This window comes from Cotesia glomerata, linkage group LG5 (genome assembly GCF_020080835.1).
Source record: "Cotesia glomerata isolate CgM1 linkage group LG5, MPM_Cglom_v2.3, whole genome shotgun sequence".
Lineage (NCBI taxonomy): Eukaryota > Metazoa > Arthropoda > Insecta > Hymenoptera > Braconidae > Cotesia > Cotesia glomerata.
Genome location: NC_058162.1, coordinates 12,418,687 through 12,432,811, shown reverse-complemented (window position 1 = coordinate 12,432,811; position 14,125 = coordinate 12,418,687). Strand labels below are relative to the sequence as shown.

Sequence of the window (14,125 nt, the reverse complement as noted above, 5' to 3'; positions counted from 1 at the left end):
ATCAGAGAATCAAAAAATCTTTGGGCGTATTTTCTATAAATTTAATATCTTTAATTATTTTAAATTCAGAAAATTTTTTTTGTTTTCTACATTCACTATATTAATACAAAAACATGACGAACTTACCTTCTTTTGATACGATACTTTTTTTTTTATTAAGTAATGTGTACTGTTTACCACTTACAATCAACACTTAATTAAAAATATATGACGAATTCACTACAACGCAATAAATAATTAACAGATTCAACAGATAATTCCAAGTGTCTTCAACTTTGCGCGCTCTCAAATAATGGCTGGATTCTTCGAGAATATTCCTCTTGATACACTAACACTAACACATCTACAATCTCAAGTCTCATGCTTACGACGACATGCGCAGTAAACTTAGCTCATGCGCATTTAACCATTTTGTCCCGACACCAGTACTCAATCCAAAAGTTATTCTGCCATCCAGAAGTACAACGTAGTACATACTGAACGCGTCTAGAGATATTTGTGTTAGCCATTTTGAAAAACGTTTAGTTTTCATTAAATGTTAAATATTATATCCGAATAATTTCTCCATCGTTGAAATAGTACTGTTTAACGTGGCATAATTTTAACTTTTTAGTTATTATTATTATTGTGAAAAATATTGAGTTGTGATAAGCATCTTGAAAATTCTGGACAATTAAATTTAGATCAAAAGGTAAGTTGAATTATAAGCTACCAATTTTAATCGAATAATTTGAAAAAAAAATCTTACTTTTGGATAAAAATTATTACATAAAATTCTCTAAACACAAGTTTCGTTACAATGAAATTGTTTTAAATGCACTTTATTTTAATTTTCTCATCTAACATGGCTTGTCATTGACAATTATTTTTCTTAAATTTTAATAGCTAATTTTTGTACTTTTTAATAAAGCATTAAATTTAATGTATTTTATTAGTATAATTTAGTTATTTACTTTTATTTTTTATAGATTCAGTGTTGTATCTATCTCAAATAAGATTTTATTATTAACGTACACACTTTAAACAATAATAAATTAATCACCTAAAACGTCAGATATATCGCGTTACAGATGCCATAAGGGCGCATAATAAAAATTCTATTTTTTTTCTAAGTCCAAAAAAATTTTTAATTTGAAAAAAAATTTTTTTTTGCATTTCTGCACGTTTCATACAAAAATACGTTGATTCCCGAAAAAAATAGTATATTACACCCCTTGAGAAGGAAAATAAGAAAAGCCTCAGATCACATGTAATTGTTGGCCGAGGCGAAGCCGAGGTCGACAAACATGTGATCTAAGGTTTTCTTTTTTACTTTCCAAGGGCTTGTCATAGGTTTGTATGCTATTTTTTTGTCCGACGAAGGCGGAAAGCGGTAACTTTGTTTAGCGCAGTGGGACGAAAGTTACCACTTTCCGCCCGGAGGGCAAAAATAGTATATTACACACCTGTGGCAAGAAAATGAGAAATGTCTCAGAACACATATATGTTGCCCGAGGCGAAGCCGAGGTCGACATATATGTGATCTGAGATATTTATTATTTTCCTGCCATAGGTTTGTATACTATTTTTCTGTCCGACAGAGGCGGAAAGCGGCAATTTCGTTTAGCGCAGCGGGCCGAAAGTTGCCACTTTCCGCCTGGAGGGCAGAAAAATAATTTTTTTGCCCTCCGGGCGGAAAGTGGCAACTTTCGTCCCGCTGCGCTAAACTAAGTTGCCGCTTTCCGCCTTCGTCGGACAAAAAAATAGTATACACTCCTCGGGAAGTAAATAAGAAAGCCTCAGATCACATGTTTGTTGACCTCGGCTTCGCCTCGGCCAACAATTACATGTGATCTGAGACATTTCTTATTTTACTGCCCTAGATGTATAATATACTATTTCTGCCCTCCAGGCGGAAAGTGGCAGCTTTCCTGCGCTAAACGAAATTGCCGCTTTCCGCCTCTGTCGGACAGAAAAATAGTATACAAACCTATGGCAGGAAAATAATAAATATCTCAGACCACATATATGTTGCCCGAGGCGAAGCCGAGGTCAACAAACATGTAATCTGAGGCTTTCTTATTTACTGCCCGTGGTGTGTATACAATTTTTCTCCTCGACGGAGGCGGAAAGCGGCATTTTCGTTTAGCGCAGCGGGACGAAAGTTGACGCTTTCCGCCCGAAGGTGAGAAAAATAGTATACAAACCTATGGCAGGAAAATAATAAATATCTCAGATCACATATATGTCGACCTCGGCTTCGCCTCGGGCAACATATATGTGTTCTGAGACATTTCTCATTTTCTTGCCACAGGTGTGTAATATACTATTTATATGCCCTTATGGCTTCCGGGACCCACCTCGGATGCCATAAGGGCGTACAAAAAAAATTTTTTTTTGGAATCAACTTATTTTTACCTGAAACGTCGAGAAATACAAAAAAAAATTTTTCCACAAACTAAACATTTTTTTGGACTTAGAAAAAAAACAGAATTTTTATTATGCGCCCTTATGGCGTCCGGGGTGGATCCCGGGAGCCATAAGGGCGTATAAAATTCAATTTCAGCATTTCTGCACGTTTCAGACGAAACTACGTCGATTCCCGAAAAAAAATTTTTTATACGCCCTTATGGCTTTTCACCAGGACCTTTTGCCGGTATACGCCCTTATGGCATCTGGAACGCGATATATGAATAAACTCGAACAACAATATAAAAAAATTCTATTTGATTTTAAGAACATAAAGGTAGCTGGTGATTTTTTTCTTCCGTTATTGTCAAACTATTTTAAAATATTGTCAAAAACTTATAATCAAGATTATACGTGTATTTGGATTTTCTCGTACTACAATAAAAATTTTATAATATAAGAGACAGCTAAATATCGCTATCTTTCAACTTTTTTAGTTGTTTTCTCAAAGCAGAAATATATTTTTTTTTCTCATTTCATCAATCTAGTTAATTGTGATCATAATTTCTGTAGTTTTATTAATCTCAATTATGATTAAATTTATTTTAAATAAATATTTATGATAATAATCAATATAATTATAAAACAATTTTTATTTTATTTTAGGAACCTAATTTATTTTATAATGAATGGGAATCAAGGAAAATCACGGACAGCTATTTTTAAGAGGAATAAGAAAAAAATAGAAAATCATCGAAAATTGTATCCTAAAGATAAATTGCTGCAGCTTCTTCCCGATGGATTCTTGGAAGAAGTAAGTATTCTTTTCATTTTTTCAGGCGTAAATTTATGCTATTGAAGTCAAAATATAAAAGCTGTACTTTTATTTAACGCTGGGTTTGTTGTTAGTTTAATTACAGTAGAATTGGTTGTTATACTAAGCTGTTATGTAAAAGCGTATCGAAAATCTTTATCCGAATTTTAAATTATTATTCAGAGTTTTCTTTAGATAACTATTTCAATTTAATTCTATTTTATTAAAAAAACATAAATGATACTTATCGTAACAAATCTTAATTTGTGTCGCTTTGATAATTGTTTTCTTATAAAATATTTAGTCTAAGATTTTATACTAATGGGTTTATAAATCTTGGTACAGTTTTATTCAAATTCATCAAATATCGCGAAATCCTTTATTAAAAAGTTGATGTCACATTTTCATTGATGTCACTTTTCGTTGCTATGGTAGCCACTTTGGCAACAGTTACCATGACAACGGTTACTATTGCAACGATTACCATAGCAACGGTTATATATTAATGAATATAATTTATAAAAATATTGATTAGTTGAATTGTCGATAATAAATATTTTGACAGAAGCGCGCTATGCGCGCTCGATTTTCTAGTTGAATAAATTTTAATAAAGTTACTGCAACAACTTATGCTGTGTTGTGAAAGTTGACCTATCATTCTCTGGAAACGCTTGCAACGTGTACACAATTAAAGACACTGACGTTAACTTTTGAGACACTAACATTAATCAACTCGAGATTTACAGACAGTAACATACGATGTTAAATTTGTATGTTTTGACTCTGGTTGTATGCCTGAAAAATTAATTACTGGTCCACTCTGTTCACTTACATGTGAATTATAATTCGCTATAGTGAGGTTTGGGCTTCAAATAATTATTAGTTAACTTGATATAAAGAATGTTATCACGGGTGACTGGTTATGACTTATACAGTTGAAATTAGATATTTGCTCTATAGTAATTTTTTTGCTAAATGAAAATCCAAAATTTCTCTTAGTAATGAATACAAGTTCCAGTATGGATTAGTTTCTGGTATTCAATCTTCTACCGAAATTCCTAAAAATTTAATAAAGTTGGTAAATTCAGTTGCAGTCAATTTTAGTTTGGAATTTTCTTTTATTATCAGGTGGAGCTTGTTTAAGTTGTGAATTGGTCCGTAATTGAACTACATTAAACGATCGTTCGATCAAAGGAAAAGCATAAAATTTACTTTTTTCAATAGTTACTGCCTAAAAAAAACTTATAGTCATCATTGCCTATACACCTTATTTAATGTCATGCATTTCATCAATGCTATAATTTTCAACAGCGTGAAAAGAGTCTGTTTTTTGTTGAAGATACATTTTTCTTTTATGACGGTTTTGGAGATATTACTTAATAAAAAGTCTGAGTCGTACTTCTTCTTTGTGCATTTCCATCCAGGTAGAATATTTACAGCAGTTTTGCAAGTTTCTTTATCCATTTTAAAAAATCAGCAGTAATTATTTAACACAAAGGATTCTACGAAGACAGTTACTCGTGCGGACCAAGATTATCATCTTGGATTGAGCCCAAAATAAAATATGTGCTTTATACTTTTGTCTGTCTGTATATCAATTCTTTTTTCTTCTGAATACTTAATTTCATTAATAAGAGGATATTAAATATTTATAGTTCTGTTAGTTTTATTTCTCTTCATACGAGCCCACGAATTATTGATGTGATCGGGATTCAGGAGGTAAACGGTATTGAAGCATATAGTGTCATTATTTTCTCTGACTGAGAACTAAAGGCGTCATTCTGTTCTGTATCATCTTCAGCTAAGTTGAATGGAGAGACAGTATTATCAGTTTTATATGTTAATAATTTCTGCTTAAAAGGTTTACATTTTACATAATTTCTAATAATTTTTTAATTTTACATTAATTTTGACATAGATGTTGTAATAACTTCAAAATAATTTTGTCCAAAAAAATTTCTCAATGACTTTCTATGTAGAATACTCTGATTACATATTCCTATGTATTTTTCTCGACTGCCCGATTTTGATTTTGTGATGACAAAAGTCCGTTCTATGGCGTAAGATTTCGGCTTTACAAATGTACCAAGACTGCTAAAATAATTTAAAAGAGCATATTCAGAATGAATATGCGGAAATGGATTCTTTTAATCATTAACGTCGTTAATTTCCTTTTGTTCTTATGCTAGGCATTTCAGTTTACTAAGAGTGCTGTTAACTTTTGACTACAGTATTCCTCATAAAGAACCCTCAAAAAAACACTGCATGACCTTAATTAAAGTTTGCAGAAAATTTTATGGTAACCTTCAATGACTGTACAATTTAGCTACTAATTTTTGCGGTGAAGAGAAATTTAAGTTGTTGGGTGTTTCCTGATTGTTTATTTCCTAAATACGTTTTCTCATCATACGTTGTATGGCAACCACGCTCATACTTATCTTTCGATTCTGGATGCTACGTAGAAATATGTACAAAGAGACTTTTTATAGATGTGAGTACATTTTGACATTCTTGACAAGTTGGCATTGTGGGAATTTATTTAAACAGTAATTAAGCAATGAACTAATTAAATATAGATAATAATTATTTATCAATTTTATTGAGGCATAAATAATTTAGAACAGAGCAATAAAAATTTTAATAATAAATTAAATTTGAAATTAAACAACCCCCTTATTATAAAAAAATATTGAAAATGATCCAACCAATGCAAAATGTATATCTATATATTCGTCAAGTTGAATCTTTTTTAATTGTTTTGAGCCATTTCGAATCTTTTCAAATCTCTTTTTTTAATCACGCGCGCGAGATAAATATTTTAAATTATAGAATTAATAAAAAAATTCAAAGAAATTCGTCCCTAAATTTTTTTTTTAGTGGACATTAAAATCCTGAACTCTTTTATGTATTCAAAAAACACTAGCAAAGAAGCCAAAAATAATTTCTTAATATAACTTAAATATATCGTAATAAAACCTCTCTAAGTTACTGAAGCAAACTGATAAAAAATATTTCGCACGCTTTTCGTGATAATTAACTATCGTGTTAAAAAATTCAAAGATTTATGCAACCAAAAAAAATCTATGTTAAATTTCGAACGCTGTAAGGTTATAACTCTCATTAAAAACAATGGGAAAGATAATACAAATATTTCAAGTCACTACTCCATGAATGTGGTGTTTTGAAGTAACTCCTAAATCTGAAAAATTGTAAGATATATAAGGTAAAGTACCCAGTAGTTGAACAGGTTTCAAAGTAAAACGTATTTGACCCTACTTTTAATCTATAAAGATTTAATTATTAGTTCAAATTAGTAATTTTCACGAAAATATAAGCAATTTTGAATTGATTGAAGCGCAAAATAACGCTGATGATTGATTATTTATATTTTGACAACGTTTTTAAGATAGACTATGAAAGGAGTAGTAGTTGAACAATCAATTCTGACAAGCCGCAGTAGTTAAACACTCCGGGAGCAGTAGTTCAAATAATAAACAACAATTTATTGTTATCAAACAATTTCTAACTAAAATAATTTATCAATGATTTCTTATTCACAGATGATATGGAAACTCTAAAGCAATCTATACAATTAGATAAAAAATTGAAAGTTAGAAAAAGTTTGTCTATCGTTGATGGACCTGAGAGCAATGGCGCTAAAAAAAGGCGAATCACAATTTCAGAGAAACAGGATGTCAATTTAAAAAAGGTCAGTTTAAAAATTATAGTTTATGAAGGCTTATATTTTTATAACAGTTCATGAAGATAAAAAATACTAACAATATTTATTTTTTCAGAAAAAGATTAATCAGGCTACGAAGGATGTTTTCAGTCGAGAGGATGGCGCTTTTGTGAATTATGTAAAGGTAAATCGTGAGTTTCAATCATAAAAAATTAGCTAGAAGTTAATACATTACTTTTTATATAATATAGAATTGTTTCAATTACATAACTGAATTTCGTAGTGATAGAAACACATAGTGATAAGTTGATTACAATATTTTTTATGTGAAACTTTGGTAACACAATGCATTGTCCCAGGGACAATAGAAAGACTTAGTTTGAAAGAAAAAAATTTTATAAAAATTTATTACTTTTATTTCAAGCAGCTATCTAAAAGTTATAGAATTTGAACCAAATTAAAAAATTTTTAATATCCTATGACTAGAAAGTAACATAAAACATTTACACAAATCAACATAATTTTTTTTTTAATTTGCATAAATCCATTGTTTATATTATAACCTTTAATTTTTAATAGCCGAGATCTATTTCCAACAAAACAGTAGACAAGCGAATCATCGAACATAGTGACAATGAAGATGGCGATGGTGAAGACAATCATGATGCAGATGAACGTTCAAATAGCACCCAAAATGTAGATGAAGGCTCTAGAATACTTGAAAATTTGGAAAATTTGCGGGCAAGGCAAGAGGGACAAGCTGACCAGAGTAACGCAGGAACTAGTCGGCGAATTGATGAAAATAATTTGGATGGCCATGGTGAATATGAGTTATTGGAAATAACGCTGCCAGTTGTAGATGCTGACTTGGATACTATTTATGCATCATCACCAATTATTCCAGAAGAAGAAGAAGAAGAAGATAATTCTGCAATATCTTTAAACGATGATCAGAACGAAGATCCAAATGACGCTGAAAATGGTTTAACTGAGAATGGTTCAACATCAAATAATCAACCTTTTGACCAGTTATTTTCTAATTTATGGCCAGAAACAAATAATTCAAACGTTGACCAGGAGAATCCAACAGTAACTGTGAGTATCACGCAGTTAAAACAGTGTTTTAAGGAATTTGGGAAACATTTCATGGGAAATATGCTACAAATACAGAAAGATACGAAGAATAATGAAGAAGAATTTGAGATACCTCCGGTTGTCAACAATAAGGTAAATATTTGGATACTTTTTAGAAACAATCAAAATTCATGATAATTTGTAAAAAAATCTTTTACAGAAATTTTAATATAGTAAATTGAAAAATTCTTATTTTTTTCGTGTGTGGAAATATCGCGTTACAGATGCCATAAGGGCGTATAAAAATTATACGCCCTTATGGCACCCGGGAACCATAAGGGCGTATAAAAAAAATTCTTTTTTCGGCTTATTTTTCAACTTATTTTTACCTGAAACGTCGAGAAATACAAAAAAAAATTTTTCCACAAACTAAACATTTTTTTGGACTTAAAAAAAAAAAACAGAATTTTTATTATACGCCCTTATGGCGTCCGGGGTGGATCCCGGGAGCCATAAGGGCGTATAAAATTAAGTTTTAGCATTTCTGCACGTTTCAGACGAAACTACGTCGATTCCCGAAAAAAAATTTTTTATACGCCCTTATGGCTTTTCACCAAGACCTTTTGCCGGTATACGCCCTTACGGCATCTGGAACGCGATATATTAACATCGAAAATTTTTGTTTAGATGTCCTAATAATCGTAATTAATAATCAATTTTGTTGTTGATAAATAATATTTTTTATCGTTAATCATAAAATACTTTTGTGCTGATAAAAAAATATATTCTTTAAAATTTTTTCTTTCTCATAAGCTATTCAAAGTAGCTTACTTAAAATATACGTTATGAAAAAGTCAAATATAAAACTTGAAGTTTATTTGAAAGTAATTGAAAATTGAATCAATGGACTTTAGTATAAACTAAGATGATAGAGCTTAAGTAAGATAATTGTCTAAGTGATGTATTTACCGAATTTCAAATATTTATTGAATCGGTAATATATAAATTAATCACTCTAAAATGTTTCATTGTAAATTTACAGATCAAAATTTTTGGAATAGATCTTGATGCTGAACAGCTTTACAAAGCTAAAGATGTAAAAACCATGAGACATTGTGTAAATAATGTTTTGAGAGCATTTTGGCCACTTGAAACCCGAAAAAGATTGGTTTTGTCAGATAGAGCGGGAAAGCCTGCTAACAGAATTACAATTCAACAGGATGAAATTGAAAAGATCAAAAGTGTGTAGTGTTGATGCAAATTTCAAAGACATAAATATTCCACAATTAATACTTATTAAAATTTTTCTTTTATTATGGTGACACTGACCTAAAAAATTAAGTCAATTCATATTTAATAGATAATAAATTATATTTTGAATTTAATGATTCAATCAGAGCAAATTTTTTATAAAAAACCAAATTTAACTATTGCTTTTTCTTTGTTTTAATTGACTTGAACCTTTATTAAAAGAAATTTATTGTTAAGTGAATGTTACCTACGAGAAATCGTGAAAACGTTCTTAACCCTGATTAAAAAAACATTTAAAGTGATTAAAATCGATTGAAAAAATTAAAAGAGATTTGATTTTTATTACAATATAGATATGCACTTTACATTGAGAAAATTTTTTCAAATCTTTTTTCTAACTAGGGAAAGAAATATCGAAGTTTAAACTACTTGAATTCATAACGATAAAATTAAAATAATAATAATAATAATGAAAATAATACAATCAATAATAATTTTTAATTCACAGAAAAATTAACTGTAAGAAACTACTGGTGTTGAGATTTATAACGATGTAGAATGTTTTTTTTCGTAATATTAAATCCTAGGCTTTAAAATAACGTTATTAAAAATATTAAAAAAAAAAAATTGTATCGTGTCATTGTTGAATATTCAATAATAAATATTTACTCACATTCATTTACTACTAGTTGGTACTCCTCAAATAGATGAAAAATTGCATTTGAACTCATTATAGAATAAAATTAACTCAATCTTTTATTTACAGAAATCTGTAAGCTGCTCCAGAAAGGACGTAATTTTGACAAAAAAAATCCAGATAATTGTATTGAAAATATAAGATCCTGGATTGATGCAGTGTTAAAAAATGATAGAAGGCCACTACTGACAGAGGAACAAAAAAAAGTCAGGAATGAAAAAGCAAAGCAGTGGCGAGAACAACAAAAGTTACCCCCAACAGAAGGAGGTACCAATGTTAGCGGTCGAAAAAGACAACAGAAGTCTTCTAAGAGTAATAAACAAGACCAAAAAACTGTTTGACCACGTAGTTAAAAAAATTAGATATATCTATCCTTAAAAATAATTATAATCTCATTTAAAAACTTTAATATTCTATAGTTTATTTCAGTTATTATTGAGTGCTTTTAGTTCGTATAAAATACGAATCCAATTTTTTAGAAATCTTCTTAAATATTTTATATTATTAATATTCTCAAACAGTTTATTATAGATTAGAGTGGCTGCAAAATTTTATTAATCAAAATTTTATTTTTTTTAATTTTTGTATTTTTGCAAGTTAGAAAAGTAAAAATGAAAATATATACAGGATTATATATGCATTTATTAATAACGATAAGCTTTATAACAAAACTATTATTGATTATGAAAAAAATCAAAATAATTTGAAAAATGTCATTTTAAATTAAAAATAAGTTATTTTTTTGGTCTTGTACTGTTGCATGAATAAATTTTAATGTTTGTACCTTTTGTATCTATATATTATGTTTGTTTTGTATGTTGGAACACTAAAAAAACATCGAAAATAAAATGCTAATAGTACGTAATCTTTTCATGAAGCTAAAACAGTATTGAATTTTATTAAAATAATAAACGTTCTGTTACTAACACATTCATATATTTTTCTATCGTAATCAATCGGTCTATACATACAGGAATTTCTCCAAAAACTTTAATCTTAACGTAATATGACTACTCATTTGATCTACTAACAACAGTCGAAATAAGCTAAATAAATCCAGAGATACAAATTAAGAAATTTCCATGATCGGATCATTCACTATCAAACACAAAAAAAAAAAATATAAGTTATTCTCATCCAATGAGTCAATTTCAAAGTTAATTTATATTTTAAATTGAATAATGTTTCTCAAAATTTATTTACTAAATTTTTTCTGCAAAACTAAAGAAAAGTAATGAATTCATAAATTAAATAACTTTTTTCGCGAAGACATCATGAATTTTGAAAAATAAATTAAAAAAACATTTTTTTTATTTAAAAAATTTTTTTTATCTACAAAATTTATATTTTAAAATATCGTTAGAGAAAATCGAAGAAAAATTTTCTAATTTATCTTAAATGTTTTTTTTTTTCGGAATTCCTCAAGATCTTTAAAGTTTATAACTGCAATAATCAAAAATTCTTCTATAACTTACATGTGTTGTTTCTTAAAAACTATGTTAGCATACAAATATTCTCGAAGTGAAAATCAAAATAATATCTATCTAACATAGGAAGTATTTAACGCCAAATTGACTACTCTTTACTTCGACTTCTTTCGATTTAGGTAGAAAGAAAAAAAAACAAATGACATCATATTCAATCAAACCTAAATCTGTCATTATTTTTAAAATTTTCTCAAAAACAGATATAAAAAGTGGTCACTTTGAGAATTTTTCGCTAAATTATAAACTCCTAAAAATTAATTTCTAGCTACCCGGGAAAAAATGATCAGGACTGATCAGACCTGTTCATATCTGATCAGGCCAGAAATTAGACCTGAGCAGACCTGTTCATATCTGATCAGGCCTGAAATTAGACCTGAGCAGGCCTGTTCATGTATGATCAGGCGTGAAATTATACCTGATCAGACCTGTTCATGCCTGTTCATGTCTGAAGCATTAAATACGCTCAGACCTGATCAGACCTGTTCATGCCTGCTCATGTCTGTTCATGTCTGAAGCGTTAAATTCGTTCAGACCTGATCAGACCTGATCAGACCTGTTCATGCCTGCTCATGTCTGTTCATGTCTGAAGCGTTAAATCCGTTCAGACCTGTTCATGCCTGCTCATGCCTGTTCATGTCTGAAGCATTAAATACGCTCAGACCTGATCAGACCTGTTCATGCCTGCTCATGTCTGTTCATGTCTGAAGCGTTAAATACGTTCAGATCTGATCAGACCTGTTCATGCCTGCTCATGTCTGTTCATGTCTGAAGCCTTAAATACGCTCAGACCTGATCAGACCTGTCCATGTCTGATATCTAGCCAACACTGAGAGACAATTTTATTTAATAGTAATGAAATTTTATTACTATTTAATAAAACGTTTATTTGGCTAATCCCAAATAAAAATTTATTAAATATTAATTAAATTTCCTTAAATACTAATAAAAATTTTATTAAATACTAATAAATGTTTCTTAGTATGTAATGAATATTTATCTACATGTAATATAAAAGAAAATTCATTAATCAACTAACTAACAAGTATTGATCAGTAATTAATTGAATAAATAATTAAGTAAAATTGAATTTTGTCGGAACTATATTTTGAAATACAAAGTCTACAACTGTTGTTATCCGAGTGGATGTTAATTTTTATGCACTTAAATTTAAAAATTTCACAAATGAATCGATAAGAGTTAGACATTATTTAATAAAATGAAAACAGAAGCAGAAAACCAGACAATGTAGGGACGCATTTGTTAAAAATAAAGACTATGATTTCATAAATTCAATCGAATATTTATTTATTTTTATTATTTAAAATCTCTACATGTGATTCGTCATGAAGTAAACAAATAGGTTAGGTTAGGATGTCTTGTTAAAAAATCTTAATACTATTTATTAAAAGACTTTACTGTGAAAATATATTTGAATATATTATAATTAATTGATGAATATTAATTTTTTTTGAGATTATTTCTTTTAATGACTTAATATTCGTATTAATGACAGCAAACGAAAGCGTCGTTCGTGGTTATTTTAATAAACACATATTAGTATTTAAGAAAATTTTATTAAATACTTATGAAATTTTATTAAATACTAATATAATTTTATTTATATGAAATATAATTTTATTAATATTAACTAAATTTTTTTTCAAGTCCAAATAATTTGTTTTATTACTATTGAATAAAATTCTCTCTCAGTGTAGAACCATATGTTAATGGAGCGAAAAAAAATACATAGCCGTTCCGAATAAATCACTGTAATATATGATTAATTATTAATAATTAATAAATTAGGTATAGAACTCCGTTAACTATAAGGATAAATCATGTATAAAATTTGAATTACTTGAAGTAGCTCGAAAGATACTCTCAAGTTAAGATGAATCATTTGGTCAAGAGGTAAAGTGTCAGTCTGAAGAGCGCGAGGTGTACGGTTCGAATCCCCGTCGGCACCGATTTTTTTTTTTTTTATGGACCTGATCGAGTCAGACATGAACAGATCTGATCAGACCTGAACATGCCTGGCCAGGTCTGATCAGACCCGGTCATTTTTCATACCTGATCAGACCTGAAGACTCATGCCTGTTCATGTCTGATCAGATCTGATCATTTTTTCCCGGGTAATCTGATATAGAAATGATTCCGTGCACCTGTTTCAAGGAAAATTTGTAAGGTTTTCTTTAAACAATGAAAATTTACTGAAATTAGTAATATTCAATAAATTTTGTTCGAAATTGAAAGTGTACAATTTTTAATAGAATTCCATGAAATCGTTTGCCATTTTTAGTTAACGTAGACACACAGTGTAAATACGATGGTCACATGCGGCGTAAAGGCGATGTACACACAGTGTAAGAACAGTATTCAAAATATTTCATGAGACCTACATTAATATTCATCTGATTAAAATTTTGACAGAATAACTATTTTCAAATTATTTTTTACCGTAAATACTTGTTATGCTTACAATGTGAATAAGCCGTGCATTTACTATAGATGTACAGAATATTCATAACGAGTGTACACACAAGGTAGTCTCCGTGGATACATTCAATATCATTCTATACCCGGGAAAAAATGATCAGATCTGATCAGACATGAACAGGCATGAGTCTTCAGGTCTGATCAGGTATGAAAAATGACCGGGTCTGATCAGACCTGGCCAGGCATGTTCAGGTCTGATCAGATCTGTTCATGTCTGACTCGATCAGGTCCATAAA

The 14,125-nt window shown here is 29.5% G+C and overlaps 1 protein-coding gene across 2 annotated transcripts; it reads left to right on the top strand.

The window, feature by feature from the left end:
- Positions 1–129: 129 nt before the first annotated feature.
- Positions 130–10,322, top strand: LOC123264731. Of its 2 annotated transcripts, none has more exons than XM_044728172.1 (8): positions 130–459; positions 614–691; positions 3,055–3,202; positions 6,763–6,911; positions 7,000–7,068; positions 7,464–8,111; positions 9,001–9,199; positions 9,976–10,322. In XM_044728172.1, exons 4-8 carry the CDS (start codon positions 6,768–6,770, stop codon positions 10,245–10,247), a joined length of 1,332 nt encoding a protein of 443 aa, XP_044584107.1. In that variant the 5' UTR covers positions 130–459; positions 614–691; positions 3,055–3,202; positions 6,763–6,767; the 3' UTR covers positions 10,248–10,322. The 2 variants fall into 2 exon arrangements, with proteins under 2 accessions (XP_044584107.1, XP_044584106.1); XM_044728171.1 differs by having other exon boundaries at positions 130–500.
- The last annotated feature ends 3,803 nt before the right edge of the window (positions 10,323–14,125 follow it).

Coding starts and splice junctions, on each gene's coding strand:
- LOC123264731 (XM_044728172.1), top strand. CDS start 6,768: ATGGAAACTCTAAAGCAATCTATACAATTAGATAAAAAATTGAAAGTT. Junction 8,112..9,000: donor CTCCGGTTGTCAACAATAAG/GTAAATATTTGG, acceptor GTAAATTTACAG/ATCAAAATTTTTGGAATAGA. Junction 9,200..9,975: donor TGAAATTGAAAAGATCAAAA/GTGTGTAGTGTT, acceptor TTTTATTTACAG/AAATCTGTAAGCTGCTCCAG.